General features: G+C 49.7%; 1 protein-coding gene across 6 annotated transcripts in view; it reads left to right on the top strand.

Annotated features, from left to right (window-relative positions):
* The first annotated feature begins 468 nt into the window (after window positions 1–468).
* SHISA6 (shisa family member 6) overlaps window positions 469–14,575 on the top strand; it is a 260,223-nt gene continuing 246,116 nt past the window's right edge. For 2 of the 6 annotated variants that reach the window (XM_084491784.1, XM_084491783.1), the window contains exons 1-2: window positions 469–618; window positions 704–1,647. In XM_084491784.1, the coding sequence (XP_084347910.1) occupies window positions 977–1,647 (671 nt within the window). In that variant the 5' untranslated portion in view covers window positions 469–618; window positions 704–976. The remainder of the gene's footprint in view (window positions 619–703; window positions 1,648–14,575) is intronic. The other 4 variants (XM_084491782.1, XM_084491779.1, XM_084491780.1 and 1 more) reach the window with 3 other exon arrangements.

Here is a 14,575-nt window from a genome sequence, read left to right as displayed (position 1 = left end):
ACACACCGAGGGGACACACATCCCATGCACTCCAACAGAGAATGTAACCATGCGTCTGTCCCCAGGGTCCCTAAAACCCATACACACCTACAGGGTCTACGTAGCCCTCAAACTTTTGCAGGGACCACCGCGTTCCCTGCCTGCACTTCTGCGGACTGTAACCTCACACCTGAACGCCCAGCGCACACACTTGGAGGGGCACACGGACTGCACACCTACACCCCCTGCACGCCCCTCCGGGCACCGCCGTCCCGTGCACACCCACGGGGACCGCACAGCCCGGCGGGGCCGTGTCCCCCCCACCCCCCCCCCAGCCCTCCGAGCCCACGGGCACCGCGCACGGCCCCGCGGGGGCACGGCAACCCATCCCGCACCCGGGGCCGGCGGCGGAGGTGTGTGTGTGGGGCTGCACGGTGCCCCGGGCGGGTCGGGGGGCTCGGGGGGGGCTCGGACCCGGCCCGTCGGCGTGCGGTGACGCCGGCCCGGAGTGATGTAAGGAACGGGCTTGGCGCCGGTGGGCGGGCTTAATCCGGAGCGGCTCGGCACGGCTCGGCTCGGCACTGAGCGCGGGCAGCCCGCCTGCTGCTCGCGGCCGCGCTGCGGTCCCGCTCCGGCATGGTAAGGCCGTGGGCGGGGGGCGGGCGGGGGCGGGCCGGGCTGCCCGGGGCGCGGCGCGCTCTGACCCTCTCCCCGTCTCTCGCAGCCCCTCGCCGGAGCAGCGCCGGCCCGCCCGGGACCCCGCCGCCTCCAGCCGCGCCCCGCCGGGCTCCGCCGGGCTCCGCCGGCATGAAGCGCCCGGCGCCGGGCGGCCGCCGCTGAGGAGCCCCCCGCGGCAGCGGCAGCGGCGCCCCCGCGCCCCATGGGGCAGCGCCGCGGCCGCTGAGCCCCGCGCCCCCCCCCGCCCGCCGCCGCCCCCCGGCCGCCCCCCGCCGCCGCCGCCGCCGCCGCCGCCCCCCGGCCCCCTCCTCGCCCCGCCATGGGGCCGCGGCACCTGCTGCCGCTGCTGCTCCTGCTGCTGCTCGCCCTGCAGCTCCCGGCACCGCCGCCGGCCGCGCAGGCGGCCGGGCCCCCCCGCGCCAAGGGCAACCGGACCCAGGGGGCGGCGGCGCCGCGGCGGACCCCCAGGCCGGGCAAGGAGCTGCTCAACCAGACGCTGGCGGGCCCGGCGGCGGCCGCCCCCACGGCGCTGCCCGGGCGCGGTAAGGGCAGGACGCCCCCCGGCGGCGGGGGCGGCGGCGGGGGCTCGGCCCCGGCGCACGAGACGTGCTGGGGGTACTACGACGTGAGCGGGCAGTGGGACAAGGAGTTCGAGTGCAACAACAGCCAGACGGGCTTCCGCTACTGCTGCGGCACCTGCTTCTACCGCTTCTGCTGCAACAAGCGCGCCGAGAAGCTCAACCAGAGCCTGTGCCGCAACTACAAGAGCCCTGAGTGGGCCCACCCCACCACCGCCAGCGGCGCGCTGCCCGCCGACGGCAGCAACGGCGCCGACGGGGACGCCGACAAGTACGATCCGGACAAGGACAGCACCAACGCCACCGTCTACATCTCGTGCGGGGCCATCGCCTTCGTGCTCATCGCCGGCGTCTTCGCCAAGGTGGCCTACGACAAGGCGCGGCGCCCGCCCCGGGAGATGAACATACACAGGTGCGATGCCGTCCTCCCCCCACCGCCGCCTCGGGACACCCCTTTGCCCGAAGGTTCCCCCGCTGTGCTGCCTGCCCAAGAGTTTTCCCTTTGCTCTGTCTGGCTAAGGGTTCCCCCATTGCATTGCCCGTTCCACTGTTCCTCCTCTCAGCCAGCAGACCGAGGTCTTCCCATCTGCACAGCCTGTCAAAGAGTTTCTCCTTTGCCCCACCAGTCCAAGCATTTCCCCTTTGAGCCAGGTGTTCCCCTTTTGCACTGGCTGTCCGAGGGTTCCCCAGCAGCACTACCTGTCCAAGGGGCACCCCTCCAAACTATGTGTCCAAGGCTTTGACTCATGGCCACCGCCTGGCCATGAGTTTACCCCTTGCGCCACCCTTCCAAGCATTTCTGCTTTCCATGGGTTGTCTAAGGGCTCCCCTTTTGCCCCTCGTGGCCGGGTGATTTTCCATGGCACTGTCGCTTTCGAGGGCCTCCCCTTGAGCCACTCACCCCAAGTTTTCCTGGTTGCGTGGGCTGTCTGAGAGTTCCCTCTTGGCACCACCCAACAAGGGATTTTCCCTTTCACCATCCATCCAGGGCCCCCTCCCTTGGTGCTGTCTGTCCAGGCACCACCTCTCCCCTTGACCCATTCCTCCCGACCCCCTTCAGCTTCAATCCCAGGGACCCGTCCCGGTGCCCCCTCAGCGCCCCCCAGCAGGGGGGCACTTTCCCTTGCCCTCCGCCACCCCCTTCAGCACCACCACTGCTGGCCCCAGGGGGCGCTCCTGGGGTCCCCAACCCCACAGGTCACACCCTGTCGGCCTGAGGAGCAGCACCCCTGGGGCAGCCGGGGAGAAGTTGAGGAAACGTGCAGGCAGTTGCTCTGCGTCCTTCCACCAAGTGTCTTTTGCCAGGCAGCCCCAGGGCGATTAGGGAAAGCAGTGGTAGCAGGGAGTGTGCTTTTTCTTCCATTGTTTTTTTTTTTCTCTCTCTCTTTTTCCCCTTTAAATCAGATAACTCAAGCTCATAGTCCTTTCTGTCTGACTGCTAGGGAATTAGTTTGATATCCTTTTCTCGTTGCTGTTTTAACATTTTTAATAAGAGAAAACTCTTTTGATGTGTCAGAGAAAAGCTTGTTTAAAAGCAAAAGCTCAGGCTTCCATGATACTTCTTTTGGACAAGCACATGTACGTTCTCAGCTCACATTCAAGTCCCTTCAAATGGTGCGTACTTCTAGTGTGCTGGGAATCCAGGAGGTTCCCATGTTTGAACATAAATTGTCAAGGAGCTTCTTTATAAGAACAGCTGTGAGCACATCAGTGAGAAAAGTCCGTGCATCTTGCAGATGATGTTCCATAGAAATTATTTTAATTAAGAACTTTTAATCAAAACAAGTAAAACCTTGGATCATATTTTTGAGACTGAACTTCAAATGCAGTCAACATAGTCTTAGGGGAAGAATTTTAGCTTTTTATACTGAAAAAAGAGGTGAATGACGCAGTTTTCATTTATTTGGGAAGATGTGTTTTATTTAGACTCCTTGCTTTATAAGCCTACACACACGGGGGTGCCGGCTGGTGTAAATTGCTGTTTCCTCAGCAAAGCCAAAAAGTAGTGCTGCTTTATACTTGCTGAGGGTTTGGCCCATGTATTCCACCACAAACCCCATCACTGCAAGAAAATAACATTGCAATGTTAGAAATATTGTAATAACTCTTTGGTCACTTATGTCTGTGCAGGTCCTGAAAACAGCATAGTCAGAAAATGGGCTCTTTAAAGTATTTTATTAACAAGGGCTAGTTCCCCAACTGTCCAGCACATTTGGCTTCAAGGCAACTTTGCCTGTGCATTATCTTCACACTAAATTTGGAGATCTGACTTGCCTGTCCATATATTACTTTTGCTCTAGCTCCAGTGAGCTATGGGGTTGGCTCCTTTGAAATCAGAGACAGTGTTGCCAGACTTGTCTGAATTATTCCTGATGTTTTCATTTCTTTGATGCTTGCTTTTCTTTATTTAGATAAGTTCTGGTGAAATGATTCACCTCTGTGTAGAAGTATGAATGGCAGATTGAGTGCTTGGAAAGCTTGACTTTCAGTGCATTTTAAGGAATTGATTGACTTCTATAATACGGTAGCTGGTAAAAGATTATACCTTTCAGAGCTGTGTTACCTGAACTTGATCAACATTGCACGATGGTTTAAATATTATGAAGTGCATTTCCAGCAGACAGGGTCTGCACTATCTGAGGAATAATGCTATCTGTGCTCTAAGCAGAATGTAAATGTGTGGAGTGGAATGGTTTGTCTTTGTTTGCTTCTGAGAACTGCTGCTGCTGAGTAACAGGGAAAGAGAAAACCAGAATGTAGTCAGGTATTTATATCTGTTTGAGGCTGTGTCAATTGGAGTTAAGTGTACCATCCAGAATAATTCACGGTAGGGATGACACGTGCGTTAAATCTCCGTGTGCATCCTACCAAAACCTTTGGAATGAGGAGAGCAAGAGTTTAAGCAGAAATCCTCGCTGTCCTGGAAAGAGCCCATTGCGAACAGTATCCTACACGTGGGGAAGATTAAGCAAGACCCCCCTGCACTTCAGCATAAGCAAGATCCTGCTTTAAATTTCATTTCATCGTAAATGGTCGGTTAGCAGAGCTGTGTGTAGATGCTGTTTCTCTGCTATCTTCTCATCCAGCTTTTACAGAAAATCCTTATTAACTCCATTAGAATGAATGTTTTGATGGAGGCAGGGCTCATTTTTCTGTCTTTTAATAGAAAGGAGGGTTTACAAATCCACGGGAGAACCATCACTCTCATGTGGAATGAAAGGCTGACTGTGTGCTGCGATATGCGTGTGCATTTCAGAGCTGAAGATCCGGTCCTGCTTTCAGGCACCACCATGCACCTTTAAAGCAGAGGCGCTGCTGTGATCCCGGGCAGAGCAGCGCCAGGAACTGATACTTAGGTTCATTTTTAAGAGCAGTAAGTGGAAGTGCTTTGGAAAACAGGAGCTAAAATATTCATATTTTACGGAAACACTTGGAACATTTTAAACACAGCTGATTTTTTAATGATTATAGGATCTTAATGATTATAGGATCAGCCTGGCCATATGTGACTGCCTCTTGTCTGGATCTTGCTCTGGAGTTACACAGCCGGAACTGATGCATGCTGGGCTCCAGAGAGAAATTGGGGCTGATTTCTGAGAGTTATACCGAGCAATGCTTTGTCTGCTCTTAATCTCTGATTGCGGGTTTGTTTTCATCAGTTTGTCAGTTGTTTTTTCTCAAGCATTTCTTAAGTAAGCAGACTATTTGGTTTATTTTCAGTGCAGGAACGAGTTAGGGAATCTTGTGCAGTGAATGAGGAATATCAGCTATTTGTTTTCAAAGCTGGTTATGTTCTGTAGCAAGGAGGGGTGACCCAGAATATTTTCCTCCCATGGTCATGACCCTAAATCCCCGCGCTACAGTACATAAATAATTCACTGTTAGTACTATCGCTCTGTGACCCCTATTTAGCCCTCAGCAGCAGGAACCATTGCACTCATTGCTCAGTTAGGAATGCACAAATTGGAAAACTGTTTATAGTTTACAGCTAGGGTTGGAAATGTTACTGATAGCTTGCCGCATGGACAGCCGAAGCCTTTGCTTGTGAGCCAGAGAGAGCTAGTAGCAGTGGTGGCCCCGGGGCGGCGGTGGAAGCCCAGCTGTTCTTGCGTAGCTGTGAGAAGCAGCGCTGGGATTTTTCCCAGCAAATGAGCTCTGTGCTCTGCTAAAAGGCCACTCACTGGCTCCATCCAAGCACGGCGTGTGTGCGATGAATGTTTTGGCTTTTGAAAGGGAGAAGGGACACAGGCGCCTTCTGCTCGGAGTGCTTCGCAGTCCCCTGCTCCCAGGGCGTCTTTGTTGCTGCAAAGAGGAAAGATATTTGTGCTCCTCTTTTCTTCAGTCCCTGCCCGCGCATCCTCCGCTCTGTGAATAACAACAGTGACTGTCTCTATAAATGAACATCCTTTTCCCAAGTAGGCCTTGGTTGTTAAATTGATCAGTTTCTTGCCACTCCGCAGCTCTGAATTTCAACAGGAACTGGAGGCAATGGATCTGTTTGTCCACAGACCCAGGAACGTGGTGTGCACAGTTTTGCACAAAGCTTAAATACAGGAGGTTTTCTCTTCCTGTAGGGTGCCCCTCACCATGGCTCTCGGACCCTGTGGTTGCCAGAGGAGTCACTGGAGGGTAGCTGGTTTCAGCCCTCTTTATGAACAGCGGAGCTTGTCACAGTTACCTGTCTCTTGACTTAGTTTTGTGAATCACGATCACAGCTGGCTCATCCAGCTCTCCTCTCCACTGCCATACGTTGCTTGAGCCAAGCAATCAAACCTTGTACCTCCCCAGGGCAGGGTGAGTGCTGCGAGCACATGTCTGGCCATGGGGATTGCACGGAAAAAAATATTTCTGTGATTCTGTCATTATTTTATTTTTTTTTCCTGCTGATTTTATACTCTGCTTATTTTTACTCTGCTCTGTCTCATTCAACCGACTTGCTCACATCCCTTTCAGCTGCTCCTTGCTCTGCTTTGTATCCTTTGTTCCTGATGTTTCTGAGTCTCGGTCATGTTGTCTCAGAGCAGGTGCCCATGACTAGTCCTGCTTCTGGCCAGCACTGCCTTGTGTAGCTGCTGTAGTTCCCGGCAGGGAGAAGCCCCGAGCCTTCTGCTGTTTGACAGTGATGGGCTGCCCCTTCCCAGTGAGCCCAGCCAGGGCAGGATATGTGCACCTATGTGTGGTGTACCTGGACAACCCCTCTTTTCTTTTGCTTCACTTATACGTACTGGGGAAACCTTGGTCTGAAGCTCTGGTCACCGTTTGGTAACTGGGCTGTGCCATGCTTTCCACATGAAATCTGCTTTGGAAAGCCTTTGGTAACAGCACAGAGACTCTGGCTGCCCCTGAGTTTTCTCCTTTCTTTTTGAACTTCTCCCATTAAGAGAGGCTGCTTTCAAAAACCATGCTCCCTCCATTGAATCCTTTCAGCGTCTCTCATGTATTTGATATTTTTCTGCTTTCTAATTAACTTCCTCTATTAGTAACCCTCCATCACAAGGTGCCAAGGGAATCCATCCCAGCTCTGAACTCGTTTTCTTTTAGTCTCATATCCTTAACTACCAGTTGATCTCTGTGTCTTTGGAGATCACAAGCCTTTTAAAACTTATGTTTCACATAAGAAGATCTAAACCCTATCAGGAAAACCAGATCATGGTGGTTTCTTTGCCTGCCTTTGCCCCTACTCACATGGGCAATCTGTATTTGCTTAGATCTGGGTGCTCTGTATTGTGCTGAGGTCTCAAGTATCTCATTACCCAGGCAGATAAGCCTGAAATTCTTTCACAGTAAATAATTTGCTGGGCTTTAGCCCTTGCCCCAGTCCCCTTTGCTGCAATGATAGGGATTTTTAGAGAAAGTAGAGTCTGCATCAGTAAATTTAAAGTCCTTTAGTTGTACCTACAACATAGGCTTTGGTGCAAAATAGATGCCTTGTGCAGGAAACTGCTTCTGTGTGCAGAACAACTTGGCTTGTCTTTCAAAGTGCTGCACATCCACCAAGTGCTCTCGCTGGCTTTGTGCATGCAGACACAAGAGCACAAGCAATAGCACACTGTAAAACTGTATGAGGCCTAATTCCTGTAGTTCTTTATCATTCTGGAATACCTGCTCTTTTTATTTTACCTTCTTTCTCCAACTAGGGCAAGTGCTGAGTTCCTTTTCTGTACAACAGCACCGCTCCCAGCACTTTCCAGCACCCAAGCCTGCTTTCCCTGGCACGCCGCTTCACCAGGCTCTTCCTTGTGCTCTGGATAAAGCCAGGGAAGGCTGGCACCAAGTCAGAAAGCTTCAATTTTTACTTTTTAATGACAAAAGCTTTGCATAACAGTCTTTCTCTTTGGACCCAATGTGTCACTTCTCAAAGGTTTTCATGCTATCTGTTGTTTAGTGATTGTAGCAAATTCCTTGCCCACGTCACAATAAGAGCTGGACTTAATCAACGTGTATATTAATGCTAGAGCTGTAAACTGCTTGAGTAATGTGTTCAGTTTAAGCACTGCTGCCATTTAATAACCTAGATACAGAATGAAGAACCTGTCCCAAAGACAGGAGCTTTATTTTCCTGTTGCTGATTTCATCTCACATTTAAAGACAGGAGCTCACAGCGAAACTTGTGTTCTTGTTTCAGTATAACTCCTATGCCTCTTCTGTTTCAGCAGAAGGGTATGTTCGACGTACCTACCTCCATACAGTGGATGCATATCCATAATGTAATTACATCACTTCTGTGTTAGCTTTGAGTTCACCAGGAATACTTCCAGCCTCATTCTTTTGTCATAAACAGGAATAAGGATCCGGCCCCTAGCATGTCTGTAGTTTTCAGTGATTTTTTTAATTAAAGATGGACTAAATTCCAGGAGCTTCATAGATAGTGGTTTTTCAGAAGACATCTGACTTTTCCTTCTTACATTTATTTTTAAGAAAGAAAACTTCCTTAGCTTTACTGAGTGCAGGAACAATGCTTTGCTCTTGGGTGTCCTCATGCTTAAACCTTTTTCCTTCTTAATGCCACGTGTGTGTTCATCCATTCCTGTGCACATACATACACTCACAGACATACTCAGGCATCCTCTGTGTGCCCCCTTGAGTACTGCAAATGACCATTTCCAGAGTTCCTCCCCAGAAACCCTTCTCAGAAGTTGCAGGTATTTTCACTTCTCAGTGCAGAGACCAGTTATCTCTTTTGCTGACCTGGGACTTGTGTGTCTATAGCATGCTGCCCAGCACCTGCACCTTCAGAAGCAGTGTCTGAAGGGGCAGAATCACTTTCAGCCCTCCAGGTCTGCATCTCCAGGGTTTGTTGGCAGCAGCATCCCCATGTGTCCCTCCATTTATTGCTCTGCAGTGGTTTCTCAGGCACTGCTGTGTAATCAGTAAATGCCTCATCCTTCTGGTGGCAAGATCAAAGATCACCCATCGTTTGCAGGTGATCTGGCTCCTAGCTGGACAAATCACCTCTCACAGCCTAGCTGCCTTTTTTTTTTTCTGGGTTAGTAAGAGGGCACAGGGGAGTCTTTAACCTCACTCTTTTTTTTAAGGACTTTATACTGAAATCCTGGCCATGCTGAAGTCGATTGGAGTTCTGCCACAAACCCCATCACAGCTATGCTTTTAGCAGGCTTTTAGCTTAGCCAGACATTGCTCTTTTTGTTGTGCTCTGCCAGATCCATTTGGTCATTCTTTTTCTATTCTTCCCCAAATTCACAGGGACTGGGAATAGGCAATTCTGTTTTCTAACACCCCCCTCCTTGCCCACACGTGAGGAAGTCAGATCCCCAAGAGAGAGGATTTTCATAAGGCACTTGACTGAATTTGTGAGTGTACAACCTGCACTACTGAAAACAGTCAATTCCTTTTCCTGTCCACCGTCTGCAGAGTTCTCTACTCCAATCTGATTTCCCACAGATGACATCCTGGCCTTTTGGAGTTGCCAGCAAAGCTCCCCATCTCTTCAGTAGAAGGGAGACCTGTGTCCATGCTCACACTATCAGTTGGTGCTGGGAACCCGTGGATATTTGGAAAACAGGACACCACTTTCTAAAAATACTGTGGTGAAGGACAGCACTCCTCCAGCCTGCTGTTACCTCACTGGTAATGAAGACAGGAGGTTAAATTTCTTGGCGGGGTTGGTGAATAGGCAGAGTGTGCTTAAGCAAGCTGATCCTCTGCAGCCCCTGCAAGTTTTTCTTCCCTCTAGCCGTGAGGTCTTCAGCCTCTGTAGATGAGCGTTGCGTCTGCACCATACTCCCTCCTCTTTTCCCCTTCTGCTGGCTGATGTCTGTCTAGCTGAGGCAGGGGCTGTTCTTCCTTCTGCAGATCAGAGTCTCTACCAAATAATATATCTTACTTTATTATAGTCATCCAGGAAGCGATGCCACACTTCAGGACACTGTTAGTTAAAGGGTTTGACATGCACTTTCCATGATGACAAGTATCCCCAAGATTAGGTAAAATAAGGCAGATAGCAGGGCAGGTTCTATTCTGTCTCTCAGAGCTCATTTCAGAGGCAAATGCCGAAGTGTTGCAAACTCACCTCTTAAAGCAACCATTCCTTCCTGTTTCAGCTTTTTGCTTCTCCCTGTCTACCTAGGACCTGTTTTTTTTTTTTTTTTTTTATTTTATTTTATTTTATTTCCCCCCCCCCCCCCTCTCTCCATTCCAAAAGGAGAGGGTTGTATGTGCACTGGAGGTAGCCCGTCAAATGCAATCCTTCTCTCTTATCTTCATGGTGCTGTCCCTGGGGCTCTGACATGAGTTCTGCATTTCCACAGATCCATCCTGCAAAAACCCGACCAGCAGCCAAGGGTAGCCGGGATGTGTGTGTTCACGTGGAGCGTCCTTGGCTAGTGGACAGGGCACTCGGCTGGGAAACTGGGGGCTGTGGTCCCAGCCCTGTCCCAAGCTTCCTCAGTGATCTCAAGCAAATCCTTTCTCCTTCAGTGCACAGAACACTGGAGAGCAAGGAATTCCTCCCCAGGGGTGCAGGAGACAAGCAAATCACCACACCAGTGTTGCTGAAGCCAGGAAGCTGTGGTGGTGCTGCCTGTGCAAGATGGGAGGATTTCGATGTTTCTGTAGGACCTGGCTCTCAGCCTGGGCCTGCTCTCAGTGCCATTGCCCAGCCTGAGGAGACACCACTGGAGTTGTTGTTTTAGGGTGGGTCCAGAAGGATCGGGATCTGCCTCCTACAGGGAATTCCCTCTGCTGTGTTTTGAGCCTATTTCGTTGTGGGGTCATGGGTCTGCATCCTCCTGTGGGATAGTCCGGGTTGGCTGCATGAACTTCACAAAATCACTGAGGCTGGAGATGCTTCTGGGAGATTTAGTACAGACCTAAAGCAGGGCCAGCTGCAGGAGGTTGCCTACAGCCAGGGCCAGTTGGGTTTTGAATGTCACCAGGGACAGAGACTCGGACAGGCTGGGAAACGTGTTTCAGTGTTTTGTCACCCTTAGCACAAAACAGTATTCCTTGTGTGTGAATGGAGTTTCCTGTACTTCAGTTTGTGTGCATTACCTCAGTCACGGGGCACAGCTGAGAAGAGCCTGGCTCCTCCTTTACACCCTCAGTCTGGGTTGTTGGCACACATTGATGAAGGCCCCGAACCTTCTCCAGACTGAACAGGCCCAGCTCGCGCAGCCTCTTGCCCATGTAGGAGGTGCTTTAAGCCCTTCCCTGGTTTTGTGAGCCTTCACTGGACCTGCTTGAGGATGTCCATGGCGAGCCCAGCACTGGATGCAGACCTCCAGGTGTGTCTCACCAGAGCTGAGTAGAGAAGGATCATCTCCCTTCAGCCTGCAGAAGCTTTATTGGCAATTTACTTCCCTGTTGCGCAAAGAGGATCCTCTGTCCCAGCCCACATCAGTATCCTCTACATATCTGCTAGACCCTACCTGTTCTTCAACGTGGTTACTTCCTGTCTGTTTCCTACATTTTACCACCCTTTCTCCTCACTTTCTCCTTGTTCTGTTTTCTTTCTGTTTCATCACCCCCTGCCATTGCCCCTCTCCCAGCTTGCCCTCGCTCTTTTCTCTTTTTGTCTGCTGATTGCATCCTTCAGCATCAAGGTCCTAGCTAACACCCAACCTTGCTGCCCTCCTGCTTACACCATCCCCTTTGTCTCTTTGAATTTCCAACAAGCCGTTTTTTCCCCTTTTGAAAATGGCCACAACTGTTTGTCTGCACTAGGGTCCTTGTGTTTGTCCCACTGTGTTTCTCCCCTAAGAACTAGTCTGAAGTTACACAAGCTCCTTACCTGGGATGTCTTACAAGACATCACTGGGTCTGCTTCTGCATTGCTAGTCCAGCACTGGTCTGGGATAACATCCCTGATGTCAGTACCTCTGTTCTGGGTTTACATGGAAAGAAGCTTTAGTGTTTTCACTTAATAGAGGTTAATGAAAATGCTGTTGTAAATTGCTATCTCAGGATATGATTGCACAGTTACGCAGCTCAGGCCACTCCACCTGCTGCCACAGGTAACACATTCTAGCAAGTGAGGTTTGTCTCCCTGAGATAAAATCAGTGTCATAGAATGATTTCTGGAGTGCCTTATAGCCTGGGGCAGGTGAGTAGGATGCTGTTGACATCAGTGAGACTAATTTCACCCAAATGGCTGCACATGCAAGACCCAAATATTTCCAGAGACTTTATTACCCTGCTTGAAGCTTTACCCTGAAGCTTTTTCAGTGGATGATTAGATAGGTGTACCTGAAAAGCTCATGCTGACCAAATCCTTCCTCAGTAAGCATGACTGACCTTCCACCAGTGTGGGATTCAGCCCTCTGTGCTTTATGGAAATCAACTGGATCACACACAGAGATGTGATTGAATTGGCAAGGAACTAACCAGTTTGATCCAAGTTTGACTCTCACCTCCACCTTTAATGTTTTGTTCTGCTGGTGTTGAACAGTGTATTTTCCTTCATAAACATTAAAGAAGAGGACTAAGAGTTAGCAATCAGGACACACAACTGTGTCCTGACTGGTGTGCTCAGAGATGTATACCTTTGGCACGGTTGAACTCACATTATTTTAGTGCCATACACTCACGAGCTATGCCTTGCTTTTGATGGTTGTGTTCAATTTATCTTACGTGTAGCCTGACATAGCAGACATCACTTTCCTGAGTATTGACTGTGATAACCTCAGTGCTCCTGAGGGTAACAGTCTCCTCCCTGCCATGTGGCTGGCACCTGGCTAGAAAGCATTTTCTTGTCATGTTCTGACCAACACCTAACCCAGAGAGTAGCTCTTGTTGCGCCTTCAGGAGGAAAAACAAAGAAGGGGAAAACTCATTTTTAGCATGTGAGCTGTGCTTGTGCTGGTGCTGAGGACCAGTGGGTTCAGGTCCTGTCTGTTACCAAGCAGAGCTTTATGGGGAATTGATCGCAAACTGGAATATTACCCAGACATGTGGTTTGCCCTCGTGGAGGGCAGCAGGTTCAGGGTTTGCCTCTCAGGTAGATAGAGTCTGAGAGGATGGCTGGCTCCAGTCCTACCAAAACATAGTCCCTTTAATTGACTCAATTATTTTTAGTGAATGGAGGCAAACTGTCTGCACTTGAGGCAAGAAAGCTAGTTCTTAGGACTGTATCAAACCCCAGTCAGAGATCAATAATGGTAGGAGAAGAGACAACAGAGTCAGAAGGAAAAAGGTGACCTGCAGTGTGAGGTGTGAATTCAGCATTATAGCAGAATTTAGGTTGGAAGGGATCTCTGGAGGTCCCTCGTCCTGCCATCTACTTAAAGCAAGGCCAACTGCAATGCTAGATGAGATAGTTCAGGGTCTTATCCAGATGAATTTGAAAATCGCCAAGCATGAAAATCCCTCAGCCTCTCTGGTTCCCCATTTCAGTGTTTTACAACCCCACCGTGGCTTTGTTTTAATTTATAAGTAAATAGAGGTTCCCTTACTGCAACCTGTGCTACTTTCCTCTTGTCATTTTGCTGTGCACCTCCAAAAGAGTTTGGTTCCGTTTTCTCCACAGCTCTCCATTAGAGGTCTGCAGATCCTCTCTTAGCCTGTTCTTGTCAGGTTAAGCAAACTCAGCTCCCGGGAGCACTGGCCTGTGCTCTGCCATCTCCATCCCACCATACTTCGAACTCCATTTCCACGTCTTTGAGTTTCCTGTACTGCTTCTGCGTTCCTCACCTTACACAGCCCCTTCTGAATGACCTGTTCTTTCTTGCCCAGCTGGCTGTTATTATATTAAGCTAAGTGGTATATAGTGTTTTAGTGCTATCCACGCTGTCATCGTCCTCTGTGCTCTAAGTGATTGTACTCTCGACACTAAGAGTGTCTTCTGCAAGTGCTCAAAATGAGCCCAAGCCTCTATGGGCTAGTAAATAATGGTCCTAACACAATCCGTGTGATTGAAAAATGACTCTTAGCATTTCTGAACTGCACATACCATTAAATGGTCATCTGATGCTTAATTTATCTTGGAGATATATACTAAGGGCTCAGTTCTGCCAACCTACTGTCTTTAGAAAATGTGTTGTCTCCAAAGGGGTGTATTGGATCCTGGTGCCAAATAGACCTTATTAACTTCCCACATCCTCCCCAGTCAGCAAGATCAGTACTACAGTGGGGAGGTATTTACCTAGAAAAGCCATTGGGTCTATCTACTGGTGGCTGAATGGATCCTCTCCTCAGGAGGGAACCGTGCAGTACCATGTGGGGCAGGGATTTGTGCTCTGATGTGCCTGCACATGACAACATTTTTACTCCATATGTATTGTGTGTGTGCATGTATACACATCATGTAAGTGGGTATAGCCTCTATGCCCTCTGTACAAACAGTAAATAATCAAATAACATTAAAAAATATTCTTATGCTGTACAGGGTGGGTGTGAACTAATGTATTCCTGCTCTGGAGCCTCTGAGGTCTTTCAAGAGGTTCTTCTGTAGATCACATTAGTGTTGCAATTCATTATGTACAAGGATGGCAGTCTGTAAAGGAAATGATTTGGAAAATGGAATGGACTCAGGTCCCAAACTATTTCTCATATAAAAGACCAAAAATATGGCATTTAAGAAATGCGAGGAGGTATGAGCAACACCATCATCATTCTCATCAATATGCAATGAAGGAATTTCTCCTCCTTACATCTTTCTTGGTACCCGAGGTGACATTAGGCAGATTCCTTCTACCAAGAGAAAGGAACCTTTCAAACTCCATCATCTTTAAAATGCTGCTGTCCCTTATAATCCACACGAGCCACCCCTTTTCCTATGGCTCGAGAGATAGCTTGTGGCTGCACTAAGAAAATCAGTGCATTTCACGCTGTAATTGTTCCACTGTGTTCGTGATATTCACACAGGAAAAAACCTTTGAGTCTCC

Source organism: Aythya ferina, assembly GCF_964211825.1.
Source record: "Aythya ferina genome assembly, chromosome: 18".
Taxonomy (NCBI): Eukaryota; Metazoa; Chordata; class Aves; order Anseriformes; family Anatidae; genus Aythya; species Aythya ferina.
Note: the sequence above shows the minus strand (reverse complement) of the source record. Positions and strands in the feature narration are given on the sequence as shown.